Source organism: Giraffa tippelskirchi, chromosome 9 (genome assembly GCF_054371585.1).
Source record: "Giraffa tippelskirchi isolate mGirTip1 chromosome 9, T2T-mGirTip1v1.2.pri, whole genome shotgun sequence".
Taxonomy (NCBI): domain Eukaryota; kingdom Metazoa; phylum Chordata; class Mammalia; order Artiodactyla; family Giraffidae; genus Giraffa; species Giraffa tippelskirchi.
Genome location: NC_137283.1, coordinates 49320538 through 49341086, shown reverse-complemented (window position 1 = coordinate 49341086; position 20549 = coordinate 49320538). Strand labels below are relative to the sequence as shown.

The window sequence follows — 20549 nt, the reverse complement described above, 5'->3', positions numbered from 1 at the left end:
CTAACCCTGGGTCATGAAGCCCAGCGATGATCTCCACCATCAAATACAGCCCTCCAAAGGACAGCGTGGGGCTGGAGAAAGCACCACCTTGGTGAGGCAGATGTCTTCATGGGGGCTGATGTCACTCTTATAATCCTCAGGCTTTGCTTTGCTTGTTTTGATGTTAAACGACTTAGCTGAACCAGTTATTCAGGTAATTCAACAAATAATTATTATGTGCCAGGCATGAGAGATAAATCAGTGGATAAACAATATCCCTACCCTTGTGGAAATTACAGTCTGGTAGAGTAAACAAACTGTAAATGACCAACACAGTGAATCAGTAAATTACGCTGCTGTACTGGAAGGCAGTAAGGGCCATAGGAAAAAAGTAGAGCAGGGAATGTGGGATCTGGAGTGGTGAGGGAAGAGATGTTATATAGCATACAGGAGCACTTCAGCAAGAAGGTGAGATGTGAGCAAAGCCTGGAAGGAGGTGAGAGGTAGGCAAGCAGATATGGAAGAGGAGGCTCTCAGGCGCACATCAGTCTCTGACTTCTCACTTAACTTCTGAAGCAAAGGCCATCTACATTGAATAATTCATTACTGATCATGTGCTCTCATTCCATGTGATGGGTTGTATGTCTTCATAAGACTTATGTCCTTCACGCACCACACAGGGACCACATACAGCTGAGGCTGACATTTCTGAGTTAATCTCGTCCCAGGTTACCACATAATAATCACTGCTCCATAGCCTTATAAGGGGCTGTCTGTGGATTTCTGTGTTGCTATGTTGGGTAGGTACCCTGCATCCTTTGGTAGATAGATCAAACCATACTTTGTTTTGACACATCAAACCAGTCAATCCTAAAGGAAATCAGTCCTGAATATTCATTGGAAGGACTGATGCTGAAGCTGAAGCTGAAGCTCCAATACTTTGGCCACCTGATGGGAAGAACTGACTCCTTGGAAAAGACCCTGATGCTGGGAAAGATTGAAGGCAGGAGGAGAAGGGGACGACTGAGGACAAGATGGTTGGATGGCATCACTGATTTGATGGACATGAGTTTGCGCAAACTCCCGAAGCTGGTGATGGACAGAGAAGCCTTGCATGCTGCATAGGGTCATAGGGTCGCAAAGAGTCGGACACGACTGAGCGACTGAACTGAACCAGCAGAACCAAATCACCAAAAAGTTCTATTCGTGTAATACAAATAGCTTTAGGATATAAGCTGATGAAGGATGGGAAGCCATGAAGGAAACTAAAGAGGAGCCAGACGCAGGGCCACCAAGAGGGAAAGTCATCTCTAGGTCTAAGAAGGGAGTTTCATAAAGGAAGGTGTGATTACCAGTGTTCAGCGCTGCCGAGAGGTCAAGAGTGATAGTCAAATGTACGGAAACACTCTGGTGACCAAGAAGAGAGTGGTGAGTGGTAGAGAAGAACTGTAGAAGTGAGAAGTGGTAAAGGGTAGTGTCTGAGCCCTTTGTTTAGAAAGATATATAACAATCATAATTTAAAGTGCTCATTTCAATGCTACAGCTTGATGAATTTTTACACTTGTATACACCTATGTAACCACCCCTAGAGCAAATGAAAACTGCCTGACTGACCCCACTTTTACATTCTTGTGCCCAAATTCCTACTCTTTTGTTTGTGTGTGTGCGTTAGTTGCTCAGTCATGTCTGACTCTTTGTGACCCCATGGACTGTAGCCCGCCAGGCTCCTCTGTCCATGGGATTTTCCAGGCAAGAATACTGGAGTGGGTTGTCGTTTCCTTCTCCAGAGGATCTTCCCAACCCAGGGACTGAACCCAGGTCTCCCACATTGCAGACTCTTTACCATCTGAGCCACGAGGGAAGATCCTCTTATGTTTGAGGTATACCAATAAGGAGTAAACCTGCAAAACCCTGGGCGCCGCAAGCACCGTCATCCCCAGTAAAGGCAATTCCAGGTCAGTACATGCACGTGTACGGACTTTCCCCTGTGAACTCACTGTGTGGCTCTGGGCCTGGCCCTCAGGACCTGTGAGTAATAAACTTTGTTTTTTCAAAGTTCCCAGATGGTTGTTGTTCAAGGTGCATCTTGCAATCATAATAAGAACCAGAAGGGCTGGTCCAGCTACAGCGTTGGTTCTGCCAGGGTAAATGTTTGTGAAGGCTCACCACAAGTATTAACAGTATGGGCACAGATGAGTACCCCAGGCATTCCGAGCGAACAGCATCACTTTCAATAGGCTGAGACTGTCACAAAAGACTCACTATTAAGATGTCACCTACTCCCCGAACTTATCTATAGATTCAGTGTAATCCCAATAAAAAAGCTCAGCAGGTTTTTTTGGTAGCAGTTGATAAGCTGGTTGTAAAATGTATACAGAAATGCAAAGAGCATAGCACAGACAAAATAATTAAGACAAAGAACAAAAAATTTAGAGGGCTTTAAACTATCTGATTGAAAGATTTACTATATAAAGCTATTGTAATCAAGACAGTACAGCATTAACTGAGAGACAGGCATAGATCAGTGGAACAAGAGACCAGACATAGACCCAAACCTATATGGGTGACTGATTCTCATTGCAAGTGTCCAGGCAATGGAATAGGAAAATGGTGCTGAAGTAGCTGGACATCCCTATGAAAAGTTCTAACCTTCTCTATCGCAATTAATTCAAAATGGATCACAGATCTAAATGTAAGATCTAAAACTATGAGACTAGAATTACATGGCTCAGTACAGGAGCCACTAATCACATGTCACTACTGGGCACCTGAACTGTGGCTTGTACAGATTCATAGGTGCTGTAAGTGTAAAATATACATTGAATTTTAAAGACTGAATATCCTCCAAATGTAAAATATCTCATTATTAAATTATTATATCACTTAGAATTTGAAATGTAATATTTTAGATACAGTAGGTTAAAATACCCTATTAAAATTAAAGTTCACCTGTTTTTTAATTTGGCTACTAAAATACTTTAAATTGTATGTGGCTCACACAATATTTCTACTGAAAAGTGCTTGCCTAGAAGTTAAATAAGAGATAATCTTATTGATTATGCCAACTTTTTTTTTTTAAGTAGGACACAAACAGAGTGAATTACAAGAGGAAAAAATGACAAACTGGACTTGTCAAAATTTAAAACTTTTGTTTTTTAAAAAGTTATTACTAATAAAATGAAGAGACAAGCCTCACAGCCACATTCTGGGAGAAATATTTACAAACCGTTTGCCTGGTAAAGGATTTGTTCTCAGAGTACATAAAGAATTCCTACAACTCAGGGGATTCCCTGGTGGCTCAGTGGTAAAAAATTCACTTGCCAATGCAGGGGACACAGGTTCAATCCCTGGTCAGGGAAATACCCTAAGCTGAGACTAAGCCCATGGGCCACAACTACCAAGCCAGTGATCCAGAGCCGGTGCTCTGCAACAAGAGAAACCACTGCAGTGAGAAGCCAGGGCACCGCAACTAGAGAGTAGCCTCTGCAACTGCAGAAGGCCTGCATGCAGCAATGAAGACCCAGCATAGCCATAAGTAAATAAATAAATCTTTTTTTTTTTTAAAGAATTCTTACAACTCAATATATTAAGAAGCCAAATGACCTAATTTAAAATAGGGCAAAAGGTGTACTTCACCAAAGAAAACATATGGATGAAAATCAATCATAAGAAAAGATGCTCACCATCATTAGACATTAGGTAGATGTAAAATAAAACCAAAATGAGATATTCATACTAGGATGGCTAACATTAAAGACCTGATACTAAGTGCTGACTGTGGATGCACAGCAACTGGAACTCTTGAACACTGTTGGGGGAATGCACGATGGTACAGACATCTTAAAAAACATTTTGGCAACTTGTGAAACAAATGTTTACCATGTGACTCAGCAAGTCCATAAAAACATATATCCATGCAAAGACTTGTATGTGAATGCTTATTGCAGCTTTATTCATAACTGCCAAAAATTGAAAAGACCTCAAATGGCTCTCAATTGCTGAGTCGAAAGACAAGTTATGGTACATCTGTGTAATGGAATACTATTCCCCAATAAAAATGCATGATCCTCTGAAACATACAACAACATAGATAAACCTCAAAAACATTATCCTAAGAGAAAGAAGTCAGACACAAAAAAACTACACATTATATGGTTTCATCTGTGTGAAATTCTAGAAAAGGAATTTCTAAAGTGATATCAAGCAGATCAGTGGTTTTCAGGAATAAGGGAGTGGGTGAGGAGATTTACTTAAAATACAAACATGCAGCTTTTTGAGGTGATTAGAAAAGCTCTACACTATGATTATAGGGGTGGTTATAAAACTCTCAAAATTGTATACTTAAACTTGGTAATTTTATTGTGTGTCAAATACAGGGTAACAAAGCTGACCAAACAAATAAGCAGACAAACAAAACAACATAAAGTATGGTTTTTGCAGTTGGTCTGGCATGGGGCCCAGGAACCAGAATTCCTAACAATTTCTAACATTCTGATATAATGCTAATGCTGCTAGTCCTTAGAGAAGTCTTGGTCAAGAGACACTGCCAAAGGGGGTCTATAATAAGGTGGGTATCATCTTAATTTGTGTCCATTCTGCACCATCACCTAGCACTCCTAACTTCAAGAACACACATATCCCAGAAAACACTGTGGGTTTTTATACCTCTTGATATACCTCCTGAAGGCCTGGGGCTTTCAGGACCAAAGTAGAGGTCTTCTGGGGGTAAATTAAAGCGCTGCAGGTTCAGAAACAAATGTGGCCAGTCAACACATTTCATCTCAGCAACTCAGCTGCACCTTCTTCCCATACCAGGGCACCTGGCCTGGAACACAGCTCATACCCACGGCCTTTGCTTATAGTGTTCTCTTGCCCTGGGAGATCTTTCCCTGATCTCGACTGCTGAAAATGCACTTGTTCTTTCAGCTTAGTTCAAAGGTTGGTTCCTCCATGAAACCATATGGAATACTTCCTTTTCTACATTCTCATTGTCATTGTCATTCTTTCTCCTCTCATTATAGCACTTAAATCTGGTCCTACTTGTCTATCTTAACAAACACTTACTCAACCAAACCAACTTCTAGTTAAAAGAATTATTAACAGTGGGGCTACCTGGAAAACAAAGGCATTTGGAGATGCCACTTAGACACCATTTATTCATTAGTCCTTTTTCTCTGGGAGCATCTCTGTCTCCTTCTGCGATCAGCCTGATTAATTTCTGTGGTACTGGTTGGGTCAACTCCACCTCTAGGCCCCAAAGGTGGTCTGGGGATTTAGGCTTATCCACTCAGAGTCTTCCTTCTAGTCCCAACTCGAGGTTCAAGGAGGGCACATTTCTCAACCCAGACCAACCAGACAACTCCCCAGTGCTCCTTTTGTTTTTTTAATTATAAAAAAAATTTTTTTTTTTTTGCAGCACTGTGCGGCTTGTGAGATCTTAGCTCCCAGCCTGACCAGGGATTGAACTCATGACTCTTGCAGTGGAAGCATGGAGTCCTAACCACTGGACTGCCAGGGAAGTCCCCTTCCCAGTGATCTTGCCAGAACCACTCACAGAGAAGTTTATAATATGGAAATGTAAATATAAAATGGAAAAATCTATAATACCTTTTACATATAATTAAAAAAGCAAACACAGTAGATAAGGAAAATTATTACACAGCACTCATCATAATGTTCAAGTCCACTGTGCGGCGATTCTTACAGTACCCGAAGTAACATGACAGCAGGTACAAAGGAAACACTAAAGGCACCTTACAAATCTGGTCAATCACTGAAGACTGCTGTGTATTGGGTTAGCTAAGAGAGACTTTGGGCCAAACAGAGAGAGAAAATACACAACCCTCTGACCTCCAGATTTTAACAGTGATGAAGGAGGCTTACTCAGGGTTAAAAGAAAACGATATCCAAAAGAACAAAACCAGAAGCCAAGGAAAGGTGAACAGAAGTCAGAGATGAACATCAATGGGCTTCAAAGATTCTGCAGGAAGTGTGACTGAGTACCTCGCAACATGAGTTCCCCAGGAGGAGTGGACAAATGACGCACTAGTCCTTCAGGAGGTAGTTTCTGAGAAAGGAGCTGCCCGAGATCCCCACTCACCTGAGTGATTATGCGCTCTCCATCCTTATAGACCTTTTCTCCTATTACATCCACGATCTTCATTCGTTCTGACACCTGAAACAATGAACACACAAATTCTAAGGAAAAAATCTTAAATAAAAGTCACAAATACTGACAGTATCTATACAACAATGAAATGGGCTAGAATAGTATGAATTAAGAAACCTAACAAGAGAATTGTTTTAACAGCTTAATTCCCCATACACAGACTCTTATTAAAATAGGCTTTACCTCTAGTGATTTAAGAAGTGGCACAGATTCAATAAATGATTCAAACATCTTCCTCTTTTTTGCATTGTTTTTCACTATGATTCTCCTAAATGTCACACGGTCCTGTAAGAAAGAATATGAAAATTCTGGTGAATGCCTAAATAAGAGAGCATCTGTGATTTGATTAAAATTATGCCACAGCAAAGATTAGAGGTCTTTGGAAGGTACTGGATCAACTGAGTGTTTAATGATATTTCAATCTGAGTCATCACTAGAAGAAAAAGATCTGCAGCCTGGACAAGACAGATGTCTCATGTTGTCACTTGCTGTCAAGTACTCAATGAGTGCCACCTATGGGTCATAAATAAAATACCAAATAAAAAGTCCCAAACATTTGTGAGCTCACAGTCACTGTTCAAGGTAAAAAGATACACCTTCAAAAAAAAAAAAGGAGATAAGACAGTAAGATGGTTCTTGCCCTCAAGGACTTTATAATCTCAATGCGGAAGTAATACAAAATTTATAGGAATAAAAAAAACACAGTTCAAGACTGCATATGAAATTTGCTAGATGAACTATAGAGACAAAACAAGTCCCACAAGAATTCTGAGGAGAGAGAGCATTCACAATAGCCTGGAGTGATCAAGGAAAATTTAGTTGCAAAAATATAAATTTGTCTGGGATCCAAAGGAGAGGTAGGTTTTATAAATTAATGGCGAGAGAAAGTAGGAAACTCAAGATGAAAGGCAAGCATGTGAAACATATCTTGACTCCAGCAAGTCAGGGGCTCAAACTCGAGACAGTTAACCAGAGTTATGGTCAGGTACTTCTCAAAAACATGTATGCGTGTGTGGGGAGGGACATGCAGCCAGGAGAATTTTAATTGCTTAGGCTCCTACATGGTTAGGCAGTTTTTTGTACCTAAGTTAATTGCACCTTTCTTCTACCTTGGGCTCTCAGGAATAGAAAGATTTTTTTTTTAAGTATACTAATGACATCCTAAAGGCTGAAAGAATGAAAAAAGTAAGGGGGTAAGGGCAAATTTAGGTGTAGGTTTGCTATTTTAGTATTGTTGATGATGGGGTGGGAGCTGGGTGGAGAAAACACACAGAAGACAACTGAGGTGTCTAAATAGATTTCACTGGCTCATATGCCATCAGTCACAGAATTCCCTGGTCCAATCCCATGCCAAGTTCCATCTGCAGAAGTCACCTCCTGTACCCTGTGCTCCTAGTGTAAAACGTTGCAGACTCCTACCCTCCCTTCCTAAACTGATGTACAAACAATGTCTGCTTTCTGGCATTAAGCCGGACTCTGCCCCCATTTTCTTTTCCATCTGTCTGCTTGCAAAGAGCCATGCAATCCCTGGTTGCTCTAATGGGCGGCACTACTTGCCACTACTTTTTTGAAGTCCAAGGCTGGAGATGTATTAATATCATTTAAAATGTTACTGTTGTACTTTGGAATATCACTCCATTATCTTTAGACTTCAGTTTCTATGTGTTTTCTGGGCCAATCGAGGCCAAGCATGCTGTGGAAAGAGAACACTCGAGATTGAGACAATGGGAATTATGAAATTCCCTTCTGTATACTTGAGAAGACACTGTCAAAAAACCAGTATTTCTAAATCCATTTATAATGTTACAAAGTGAAAGTATCAGCCACTCAGTGGTGTCTGACTCTTTTAGACCCCATGGACTGTAGCCTGCCAGGCTCCCGTTTATAGAATTTTCCAGGCAAGAATACTGGTGTGGGTAGCCAATCCTTTCTTCAGGGGATCTTCCCAACTCAGGGATCAAACCTGGGTCTCCTGTGCTGCAGGCAGATTCTTAGCCATCTGAGCCACCAATAATGTTACAAAGATTACCACAATTGCAGCAATAAACTGTATTTCTAGCTACAGAGAAAACAAGTGATATCTCTTAGAGTGACTTATCTGTGTTCCAACCTTTCTATGCATGCTTTCACACTTCCCAGACCTCCCATGCTGAACAAGCCCACTTCCTACGACTGTGGAGGGTATAAAAAAGCACCACCCCAGCTTTCAGGGAGCTTCCAATGGAGCTGTGAAGAGGAAACTCCTACTGTGAAATGGTAGCTCCCTCAGGCAGCAAGGGTTCAGAGAGTCAGGCAAACAGCCCTGAAGTTCAAAAGAGAAAAAGAATGCAACCCTTTCCTTTGACTGCAGAAGTTCCCTAAGAAAGATTCTACTGACTTTCATGCAAGCAAGACAAAGAGGGAGCAGAGCCTAAGTGTAGCAGTTGCCCCTAGTAAAGGAAGGAATACGGAATCCAATCCGAGAAACTCAGTGGCAACACCAGGTCCTCCCTGCTTTAGCCTCAGAAGGCATTTCCAAGACCTTGGGAGGCACAAGTGAGAAGTCACACTGTGGAGGACGCTCTGGGGTCACTCTCCTGAAGGAAGTACTGGAGCGTTGGAAGGGCTTGGACTGTAAAGCAGGAGAAAAAGACATCTAAAAAGATCACTTAAGGCAGCAGGGAGATGAATCTCCCTTAAGATAGCAGGAACAGGAAGAAAGACAGCTCAGGGTGAGGCAAGGAACTAGCAAGGCAGAGCAGGGATCTTAGGAGAGGGAGCTTCAGGAAGAGAATGGTGGTGAGCAGCCCCACAACCAAGGGAAGCGGGTGCCCCCACTCTGTAGCATCCAACATATGCCAGGCACTAAGGAAATGGCTTCTCTTGTGTCCTTCTGTTTAATCCCATACGCCAACCAGAAGGCAAGCAGTTTTATAGTTCAGTTTTAATAAATTTCTATTGAGACTTTCAGATTACTTAGGAATGGGTTAATTTCCAAGTGTTTGGAGATTGTCCTGTTATCTTTGTGTTATTGAGTTCTGGTTTCATTCCATTGTGGTTAGAGAACACACTGTCTGATTTCAATTCTTTTGAATTTGCTAACTTTTTATATCCCAGGATATAGGTAGTTTATCTTGGTGAACATTCATGGGCTTGCAAAGAATATGTATTCTCTGCTGTTATGCGACGTGTCCTATAAATTTCAATTAGACCCTTTTGGTTGATGGTGGTATTGAATCCTATAAACTTCCTGATTTTCTTTCTAGTTGTTTTATCAATTGTTGTGAAAGGGGTGTTGAAGTCTGCAAATACAGTTGTGGATTTATCTATTTTTTCTTTCAGTCTATCAGTTTTAGCTTTACATATTCTGAAGATCCTGAAGCTCTTTTGTTTGGTATATACAGATTTAGAGCTTCTACGCCTTCTTGGTAGATTAACTCTTTCATTATTATGAAAATAATAGGGTTAGAGTTTCTGTTGCTTCTGGTAATTTTCTCTGCCATGAAATCTACTTATCTGATACTAACTTAATTTCTCCTGACTTCTTCTGGTTAACGTTTGCAGTGTATCTATTACTATCCTTTTACTTTCAACCTACCTATATTATTATATTTGAGTGAGTTTCTTATAAAGAGCATATTGTTGGGTCTTTTAAGATAATCCATTCTACCAGCCTCTGTCTTTTAATTGGCATATTTAGATCATCTATAGTAATAAATCATATGTTAGGGCCTACATCTACCATTTTATTCAGTGGTTCTCCCCTCTGTTTTCTCTTCTTCTATTTCACTTTTCTTGCCTTTCCGTAGGTTACCTGAATTACTTTTTAGAATTCCTTTTGGTTTGTACAGCTTTTGAGTATATCTCTTTGCACAGATTACTTTAGTGGTTGCTCTAAGTATTATATTTACATATGTAACTTACCATGGTCTACTGGTGTCAACATTTTAGAAGTGTGAGTAAAGTGTAGAAGCTTAACTTTCATTTAGGCCCCTTTGAAATATTTCCTCTACATACAGTGAGACTCACATAAGACAATGTTATAATTTTGCTTCAAGCATCTAACCTATTTTACAAAACTAGAGAGGAGGATAGACTTTTATGTCTATCCATATGTTTACTCTTTTGGTTGTTCTTTCTTCATTCTTGATATTCCAAATCTCCTTTTATCACTTCCTTTCTGTTTACAGAACTTCCTTTAGTCATTCTTTCAGGGTAGGCTTGCTGGTGACAAAGTTTCTGTTTTCTTTTATCTGGGAATATCTTCATTTCTGAAGGATATTCTCACGAGGTATAGAATTTTCAGTTGACAGTTCTTTTCTTTCAGTTCTTGAAAAATGCTGGGATACATGGAAATTAATAAGAAAACCTGGGGAACTCACTTTTTTTTTTATTGGAAAGGTAGAAATTTAATATACGTATCTGTATATAAATAAACAGGTATGCTAAAGAGATAAATTCCTTTTTTAAAGTTGGAATCACATTGCCTTAAGGTTTGTTGATTAATTTATTTATGGCTGTGTTGGTGCCCAGGTTTAGCTGCCCTGCAGCATGTGAGATCCTATTTCCCCAATCAGGGCTTGAAACCTGCATCCCCTGCATTGGAAGGTGGATTCTTTATCACTGGACCACTGGGGAAGTCCCTAAATAAATTCTTTGTACACGAGGTATCTGGCCCATACCAATGAAATACAAATAAGGGAATATTCCGGCCTCAGAACCGAAAACTATGGAAAGAGTAAGTCAATGAAACAATACTATGTCAAGTAGCATTTGGGACAGCTATGTTATGAGATAAAGCATTAGAACCATAAGATCTAAGTCCAGATTCTGCCCTTCTGGATAAATTAACTTCTGGATGATAAGATCATATATTCTTGCCCTGTTGGCCAATAAAAAGAGCAGAAGTGAGTTTGTTTACATGTAAGTAAAGCTTCAAGAGCTTGTGAAAGTTTTATTGTGCTTTTATTTCCTTCTGATACAGTGATCAGCAACATCCCAGGTGGTGAATACTCTGTCCCCAGAGTTCTGTCATGAAAAAAATGATGCAGAACAGTCTCAGAGCAATCCACCATGGACTTGAATATGAGCAAAAAAATAAACCTTTATTGTCTTAAGCCACTGAAAGAGGGTGGGCTGCTTGTTACTGCACAACAGCCTGTTGTTGACTCACTAAGTCCTGTCCAACTCTTTGCAACCCCAGGGACTGTAGCCCGCCAGGCTCCTCTATCCATGGGATTTCCCAGGCAAGAATACTGGAATGGATTGTCATTTCCTCCTCTAGGAACTCACTGTTATATCCTTCCTTAAGTCCTGAAATCCCTAGCCAGTCCACCTTCTCATTTCCCTCTCTCAGGGTCGCCTATGTTTGTCTGTTGCATGATATCCAGAGTTTTCCAGCTTTAAGAGGGAAGACTAGGGAGGAATGGGGTTATTCCATCTTGGCCTGGACTAGAAGTTGTCATCAATGTATTTTAAAACTGAGTTTATTTTCCCCCATTATTTCTTGATCTATGATCTATGTTGAATATTTTAAGCACTGGGTTCCCAAGTGTGTGATGTATTCTTCTTAAGCCAGTATATTACTCATCTCTCAGGAATATTTTTTTTTTTTTTTTGGTGGTCGTACCACACCACATTCAGGATCCTAGTTCGCTGTGGGAACTAGGAATCAAACCTGAGTCCCCTGCTGTGGAAGCAAGGAGTTCTAACCAACGGACTTCTGGGGAAGTCCTGCTCAGGAGCATTCTTAATTCTGCACTAATATAGCACAATAAAGTGCTTTAGTATGTCTTTAAAATGTGATTTCATTTGAGGAAATATGTTGATAATTTCAAGGTATACATTTAAGTCTGCTTGTAGGGTAAATGGAAACAAATTACCATAGAGGTGAACATTTTAAAAACAAAATCTGGAATTTGTACAAGAGGATGATTCTTTTAAGAAGGAAGAGAGTTATATATTTTGAAGGCTTGATACTGAAGGACGCAAGGTGGGTAATGTATAATAGAGGATAGGACCTTAGCAGTTTATGCCTAAGATATTCTGGGAAAGTTCTGTTTTCCAGAATATGGCTGTCAGCCTTTCTGGTCATCTAAATCTACTGACTATTGGCATGGACCAATGAATAAACAGATGGTCAAACACCATCTGTTAGTGAAAAGCTAGTCCTAGGACAGTTAGAGATGGAAAACACTTTTGGCAGAGCTTTCAGTGACACTTATTTTTCTAGACTGGTCTCTTCTGTCGTTATCCCTCCTCTCTCTGCTTGTCTGATAAAAACATAAAGAGAAAATGCAGTAAGAGCTGATACAACTGCTAGGTCACAAGACCCAGTCTTTTCCATGTAATTTGGAATAAATAGTCTGTTGACAAATCACTTCAGGGAAATGGAAAAACACATCGGTTAAGACCTTCCACAGTGTCTTTCAGATAACCAGCTATAAAATATACTGTGAACCAACAGCCAAGGACAGAGACCCAGAAGTAAGGGGGATTAATACCATGCTATGCAATGAGAACTATTTCTCTAACTCACCAGTCCCCAAAGGGAGCCTTCTGAGGTGGCGACAATGGTAGCAGCTCTCGGGGTATTGTACATCAGAGCTAGTTCTCCAAAACTTCCATGGTTGTCATACTGACCAACAGAGCGGGTTTGATTATCTTTTGTTACTAAAATATCATAGGTTCCCCTGGAAATACAATAAGAAACAACTTCATTTATAATGGGCAGGTATACATGAATAGAAGGTACATATGATATACAATGTTGTTATTGGGGGAATTCCAACAGATTTTTTGCTAGTATATAGAAATATAATAGATTTTTGCATTTGACTTAGTATTATGTGACCTTGCTAAACTCATTTATTAGTTCTAATGAGTGAACTTGGCATTTTCTAGAGGATCATGTCATTCACAAACAAAGACAGCTTTATTTTTCTTCCTTTCCAACCTGTACGCCCTTCCTCCCTCCTGTCAGTTCTTCTTTCCTCAGTCCTTCTTTTCCTTTGCTTTACTCCGTCAGCTAGAACCTACAGTGCAATACTGCATGAAGAGGTGAAAGCAGACATGCTTCTTTGATTCTCCATCTTAAAGGGAAAACATTCAGTTTTTCACCATTAAGTATGAAGTTAGCTATACATTTTTTAAAATAAATGCCTTTAATCAGGTTGGAAAAAAGTCCCTTCTATTCCTATTTTGCTGAGTTTTTACCATGAAAAGGTGCTTAAGTTTGTCAAATGCTTTTCCTGCAGGTATTGAAATGACTGGTTGGGTTTTCTTTTGTAGTCTGTTGAAAACTAGGATGTAGAACTGATTAACATTTTTTTAAAATACAATTTTCTCTCTATTGATTGTTCATTAACAGTGGCTAAAGAAAAATATTCACATTGGACAGCATTTGGAGAAATAGGCACTCTCAATACACCACTGTAGCAAATGTAAACATTTCCAAATTTCTCCAAGATAATTAACAACAGAACAAATTCCTTAAAGAGACCCTTTTACACAGTAATTCCATTTCTAAGCATTCTATAGGAGATAATAGAAGATACTGGAAAATATTTAACTGCAAGGATGCTCACCAGGTAATATTTATAACAGCAAAAATCACAATTTGATCTGCTAACAATAAGATAGGTCAAATTTATGTCTATATTCATATAATGCAGTCAATATAAATGATGACATAGAATAATATTGTATCCTATGGCAAACCACTTCAGATTTTTAAAATCAAGCCAATGTATATGAAAGCATATATATAAATTTAATAAAGAGTTAACTACATTTTACATGTTCGATTGTTATCAGCTTTGAAGCCCTACCACTCCAATACTTCTTCCTCTTCTGTCTCACATCTGGGAAAGTTGATAACAAAACTTAGGTGCTCCCTCGTTTGGTGTTGATGGGAAATCCAAATCGCACAAGAGCCTGCCCATATACAACAGTACTCTATCTTAGCTCTACCTTCTAAATACCATGAAATACCAAGCCCGTCACCTCTCTGTGCTGTCTTAAGTCATTTTTGAACCTCTTGGGAACCTACCCTGCTAGCCTCTAAAACACTCATCATGAGAATGATCAACCTTTTCATATCCTCTTAGTCTGTGTGTGTGGTATGATCAGTCTTGATATGTGAACCAAATCTGGGGGTAATGGATCTGACCTAACAGTAAGGCAAAGGAAAAAAAAAAGAAAGAATATACTCTGGTAATAAAATTAGGGCAAAATTACTTTCTTCCCTGTTTTGCTTGTTTTTTTTTTTTTCTTAAATTTCCTACAAAGAGCTTCCACTTGTCTGATAAAAATCGCTAGGTATCACGTTACACAAGAAGCAAAGATGTGGTGATATAACTTAAAAATTTTTTTCTGCCACTACTTATAGAATTCTATGAAGGAAGCCTAAGCATGACAGATAAAAGTAAAAGACTCCTTAAGGCTATATTATTTGTATCATTTTTCCTCTTTAAATAAAACATTTCCTTCCTAACTCTAATTGGAATAATTTGTCATGATATCAAGGGCCCAAAGGTTATCCAAGGAATACGTTCTTGAACATTTTTCTGAATGAGCAAAAGGCTTCGATAAGAAAGGGGACAGTTGAATCTAGTACTACATCTACTTGATACAGATAAAAAGACCCTTAAAAATCAAGAAAACAATCGGAAAAAATTGAATAAGGTCTGCACAGTGGATGAGAGTACTGTATAAAATGTTAATATCTGATTTTTATAACTGGTCTGTGCTTATGTAAGAAAATGTCCTATTTTAGGAAATATATACATATATTTGGAGATAAAAGGGCTTATACCTGCAACTTACTTTCAAACACAAAGCTAATCTGGTAAAACATTAACCCGGAGAACCTAGGTTTCTAAGAATTTTTTGTGCTATTTGTATAACAATTCTATAACTGTGAAATTACTTGAAAAGAAAAAATGAAAAATAACTAATGGAAGATACTGGTGAAGCAACATCTTATTGATCCTAAACTCTGGTGAAAGTGTTCTTTTCAGGACTGAGAGGGAGTCAGAGGGAGTCCCCCAGATGATACCAATAGCAATAGCTCAAGAGGTGAGAACACACCAGGGTGAGCAGGTCAAACTCGCATGTTTCATGTCTCCCAACGGACCTAAACCTGGAACAGAGCCAAAAGGGGCCAGAGGTATGGAGGTTGAGGAAATATACTCAAGTGTAAAATCAGGCTAGGATTGAATGATCTAGATGACAATAAAGTGTCATGGAAATTACTTCTCTTGGACACTTGCAAATAACATGTTTATAAAGCGCATCTTGCACAGCTCACCTAATTGCAGATAGTAGCAACCCAAGTATGCGCTGCACTCAGGACTCAGGACAGCAGAAGATAGAGAAGGGCAGGCTGTGGACAGAGAGCGGCAAACTTTGAGGAGCTTGGTAACCTGGCCCTAGGTCCTGTCTGGGCTGAACACGGCACAGGGTGAAGCACCTGCCCTGAACCACGAATTTTACTAAGTACAGGTGTACAATCGCAGAACACCATCTCCTACCGTTCAATGACATAAAAGTTGTCTCCATCATCTCCTTGGTCGATGACATGCTCATCAACTTTGACCGTCCTTTCAAACATGGCATCAAGGACTTGGGATAGCTGTTCCTGCAGGGAACATACAAGGAGAAAAGATGGCCTTTACATTTATGAGGAAAAAAAATAACTGTGTTTATCTCAGGTGGTGACTACATGGGAAAAGTCCTCACATCAGACTATCCCCCACATCCAAGCAGAAACCTAAGGGTCTGAAACAAATGCCTTCCTGTGGCCATTCAGCTTTGCATGTCCACATGCACAACTCAGTTACCAAGCTCTCTGAGGCAGTATAGTTTTTGGAAAAAAAAAAAAAAACATTCTACAGTTTATGTGAAAATAGGCATCTAAACCATGGTGCCTATTCACCCAGACACACCGACAAGACTGTCACCTGCCTTGATGACACGTGTACGGCCACGATGGCTCTGCTGTATCATGTGTAATGTTGTGACGCCACCTTCCTACAGGTGTTGATCTTAACAGGATCATCAAATCTAGCAGGCTGAGATGTTTCAGAGGTTATCTCATGGAGCAGCACAGCTGCCCTTCCTAGTCAAGCACATCACTTAATCTGAGTCTGTTTCTTCATTCCAAAAAAGTGTTTAATAAACAGCTTCCAGCTCATCAATTTTCATGACTAAAGGAGAAAAATCTACAGAAAACATTTATCACACAATAGGTACTTTAAGTTTTATTATCAGACACTGAATGTTGCTATAGTTATTTATATACAACACATACAATTATTTACCAATATTACCTGCAATAACCAGAAGGTAACTGTACCAACAAGTATTAAAATAATCAAAACAAAACAGTGCTATTAAATTCTAACAATACAGTGGTCTCAGTCTAAGGCCAGCATCCCTCTGTCAGTGGCTGTTGAGCATATGTGCGTGCTAAGTCACTTCAGTCGTGTCCAACTCTGTGTGACTCTACGAACTGCAGCCCACCAGGCTCCTCTGTCCATGGGATTCTCCAGGCAAGACTACTAGAGTGGGTTGCTGTGCCCTTCTCCAGGGGATCTTGCCAACCCAGGAATCAAACTTCATCTCTTACGTCTCCTGCATTGGCTGGCAGTTTCTTTACCACTAGCACCACCTGGGAAGCCCCAGTGACTGTTAGGGAGCACTAAAGACCAGCTTCAACTCACAGAAAGACTTTCTCTTTGGAGGAATGTGGATTGAAGGCCTGGCAAGGAAATAATTTCATTGCTGCGAATTTCATATGATTTAGCATTCTGTCAGTGTGACTGTGCTACTTAAAATAATGTATCACCAACAAGCAGCTCTTTAGTTCCATAGTTCCATGGGTGTTGAATACTGTACAAGCTGACAGATACTATAAAAGAAGGCTTGCTACTCACGTGTCCTCCACGTTCATGTGGAGTGTGAACCCAGTGTTGCTTGAAATCTCACGTTTAAATACAGATAACAAATTCAAATTTTCACATACAATACAGACCAAACACATACATCTTACACCTGGCGTGTCTGGCTTGTGGGCTATCCATTGGCAGCCTCATGTTCTGAGTAACAAATCTTCTTCTGGTCCAGACTCTTCAAAAACATCAGTGTCATGAGATATAGAATAAGGTACGGGGGAAGCATTCTGGGTTAGAAGGGATTAAAGTCATGCCATGACAACCAAAAGCAACATGTGATTCAGGACTGGAAAACAAAACAAAAAAGCTATAGAAAACTTTTCTGGGAAAAGTTTAATATGGACTGCATTTAGGTAATGTTATTACAACAGTGTTAAATTTCTTGGGCTTAATAATGATAGTGTGTTAATGGAGGAGAATATCCTTGTTCTTGGAAAATATACCTTAAGGCATTTAGTGGCTAAGAGCCATGATGTCCTCAGTATATTCACAAATGGCTCAGAACCTAAAAAAGCAGTTTATACATACCTATATATGTGTATACATATACACACAACAGACAGAGTAAACGTGGCAAAATGTTAACAACTGGTCAATCTAAGTAAAGAATATATGTGAGTTTTGATTTTTCCGTAAATTTGAAAATTTAAACACAAAAGTTTGAAAAGCAAATTGTTTTTAAAGTGGAAACAAATACAGTCACCAGAATGGCCAAAATTTTACAAGACAGATAATATCAAAAGTTGGTAAGCATATGGAACAACTGGGAATATCATATATTGTTGGAAGGAATACAAAATGGTAATATCACTTTGAAAAAGATCTAGCAGTTTTTTATAAAATAAAAAATACATCTACCCTATGACTCAGCAATTTTTGTCCTCAGGTGTTTTAATGAAGAGCACAAAATGTCCACAGCATTATTCTCAAGAGTTAAAAACAAGAAATAGACCAGGTATCCATTGTCAGAAAAATGAATAAGCAAACTGGCATCTTCATACAATGGAATACTACTCAGAAATAAAAGGGAATGAACTAACATCATGAACAATGACACACTGACATCATGGATCCCTCGATCTGATCCTCTGAGAAGGATACAATATAATTTCTGTAGTAGTCTGGACAAGATGTATAACCACATTTCAATCATGAAGAAACATCAAACAAATTCAAATTGAGGTATATTCTATAATGTAACTAACCAGCACTCTTCAAAGTGTCAAGATCATGAAATACTAGAAAGGACCGAAAACTATCACAAACTGGAGGAGACTATGGAAAATAACAACCAAGTGTAATATGGGATTCTGGACTGGATCATTAACTATGGAAAAAAAAATTAGTGAGAAAACTGATGAAATCTGAGCAAGGTTTTCAGTTTAATTAATGATATTGTAATAATGCAAATTCCTTGGTTTTGATAACTAAACTGTGGTTATGTAAGATGAGAACATTGGGGGAAGTTAGATGAGGGCCATATGGGAACTCTTTACTATGTTTACAACTTTTTTGTGAGGCTAAAACTAGTTCAAAATAAAAAGTGAAAAAAGAAAATGGAATGCTGAACAACATGAAAGAATCTCAAAAATACTGTGCTGAGCAAAAGGAGTTTCTCACAGCAGAGAGAAATCTTGTATGATTTCTTATATGAAATCTTACATGATTTCATATCTTGTATGATTCCACTTACATGAAATTCTAGAAGGCAAAATTAATTTATGGTAGAATAAATCAAAATAGAAGTTGCCTCTGTGGGGAGGGAAACAAGAATTGATCATGAAGGGGCATGACTGAAGTTTCTGAAGTGGTAGTAATATTCTGTATCTTTTTTCTGGCTGCATACATTGTGTGACATGCGGAACTTTAGCTCCCTGAGGAATTGAACCCATGCCCCTGCAGTGGGAGTACAGTCTTAGTCTTAGCCATTGGACCGCCAGGGAAGTCCTAAATTCTATAATCTTCCTTCTTTTTTTTTTTAATATTTATTTTTATGTATTTGGCTGTGCTGGGTCTTAACTGCAGCATGAGGGATCTAGTTCCCTGACCAGGGATTGAACATGGGTCCCCTACATTGGGAGTGCAGAGTCTTAGCTACTGAACTATCAGGGAAGTCCCTGAAATTCTATATTCTTGATAGGGGCTTGGATTACTTAAGTGTATGCATTTGTCAAACCTAAGTGAATGTACATTTAAAGCTCATGCATGCATTTCATTACATGTAAACTTTACATTAAAAAGCAACAAACAAATATTGAACTCCAGTTCATGATATGAACATCAGAATATTTAAGAGAACTACACTGAGATTATCCAAAAAAAATAAGATGGGTTAATGTAGGGCAGCAAACAGCTGACTGTAAACGTTTTACTGGAACACAGCCATACGCTTTCATTTATGCATTGTCTACGGCTGCTTTCCTGTTACAATAATGAAGTTGAGTAGTTGTGACAGAAATGTTTCATATTTGCTATGGGCTTCCCTGGTGGCTCAGATGGTAAAGAGTTCACTTGCAATGCGAGAGACCTGGGTTCAATCCCTGGGTTGGGAAGATACTCTGGAAGAGGGCATGGCAACCCACTCTGGTATTCTTGCCTGGAGAATCCCCATGGACAGAGAAGCCTGGTGGGCTACAGTCCATGGGGTCCCAAAGAGTCAGACACGACTGAGTGACTAAGCACAGCACATATCTGGTTCTTTAAGCAAAAGGCTGCTAACCCCTTTGTTGAGGGTAGATGGTATATAACACAACAAGCATAGTAAAATGTTAATGTTAGAATCAAGGCAGAGGATAAATACACGTTCTGTAAAACCCTTCTCACTTCGTTGTATTTGAATATTTTCATGATAAAATGTCAGAAAAATATAATTAAATCTGAAAATTTTATTTTTCAATACCAAAAAGGTAAAATGTGGTTCTTCATCAGTAAGAAAAATCTGAATACTAGGCTGACATAGCAACTTTCTTTAGAACGTCTGCTAGTATAACATTTACAAGGGGTTTTATTCACAGTAGATGAAGAAGTAAGTCCCTTTTCTGTTGATACAGATGGGTCTTCCAGGGAAAACAGCAGACAGACTAGTCTTTCTTACAACCAGCCTTTCCTTGAACTCACTGTCCTTGTTTTACTCAATCTCAGACTAATAAATATCTGATTAAAGTTTCAGCTATTCCTATAACCACAAAGCTACCAAACAGTCTCGTTTACAGACGCCAGGAATACATCACGGACTCATGTCTGACCAATCCAATTCCCAGAGGGCTGTGGGAATATTTTCAGAAGACTTTATTTACAGGAACTGGGTAGTAGGAAAATTCTATTTCCCATACTTCCTGTCTCTGCACATTCTGGGATTCCCCAGCAGGCCCAGCACTTCAGTCATCCATGGGCCTTCAGCACATGGCCCTTAAAGTACTGAAGAAACAGGAAATTTGAAGCATCTCTGTGCTCAGGAGGCAGCCCTG

At 39.2% G+C, this 20549-nt stretch overlaps 1 protein-coding gene across 4 annotated transcripts in view; it reads right to left on the bottom strand.

Annotated features, from left to right (window-relative positions):
- The window catches only part of PRKAR2A (protein kinase cAMP-dependent type II regulatory subunit alpha), a 72475-nt gene that overhangs the window by 8692 nt on the left and 43234 nt on the right, over window positions 1–20549 (bottom strand). For all 4 annotated transcript variants that reach the window (XR_014064187.1, XM_081525610.1, XM_081525611.1 and 1 more), the window contains 4 exons: window positions 15661–15767; window positions 12666–12819; window positions 6332–6433; window positions 6080–6154 (listed from right to left, as the gene is read on the bottom strand). Coding sequence is in view for 3 of the 4 variants with exons in the window: in XM_081525610.1 (XP_081381736.1) it covers window positions 6080–6154; window positions 6332–6433; window positions 12666–12819; window positions 15661–15767 (438 nt within the window). In the remaining variant the exon portion in view is untranslated. The remainder of the gene's footprint in view (window positions 1–6079; window positions 6155–6331; window positions 6434–12665; window positions 12820–15660; window positions 15768–20549) is intronic.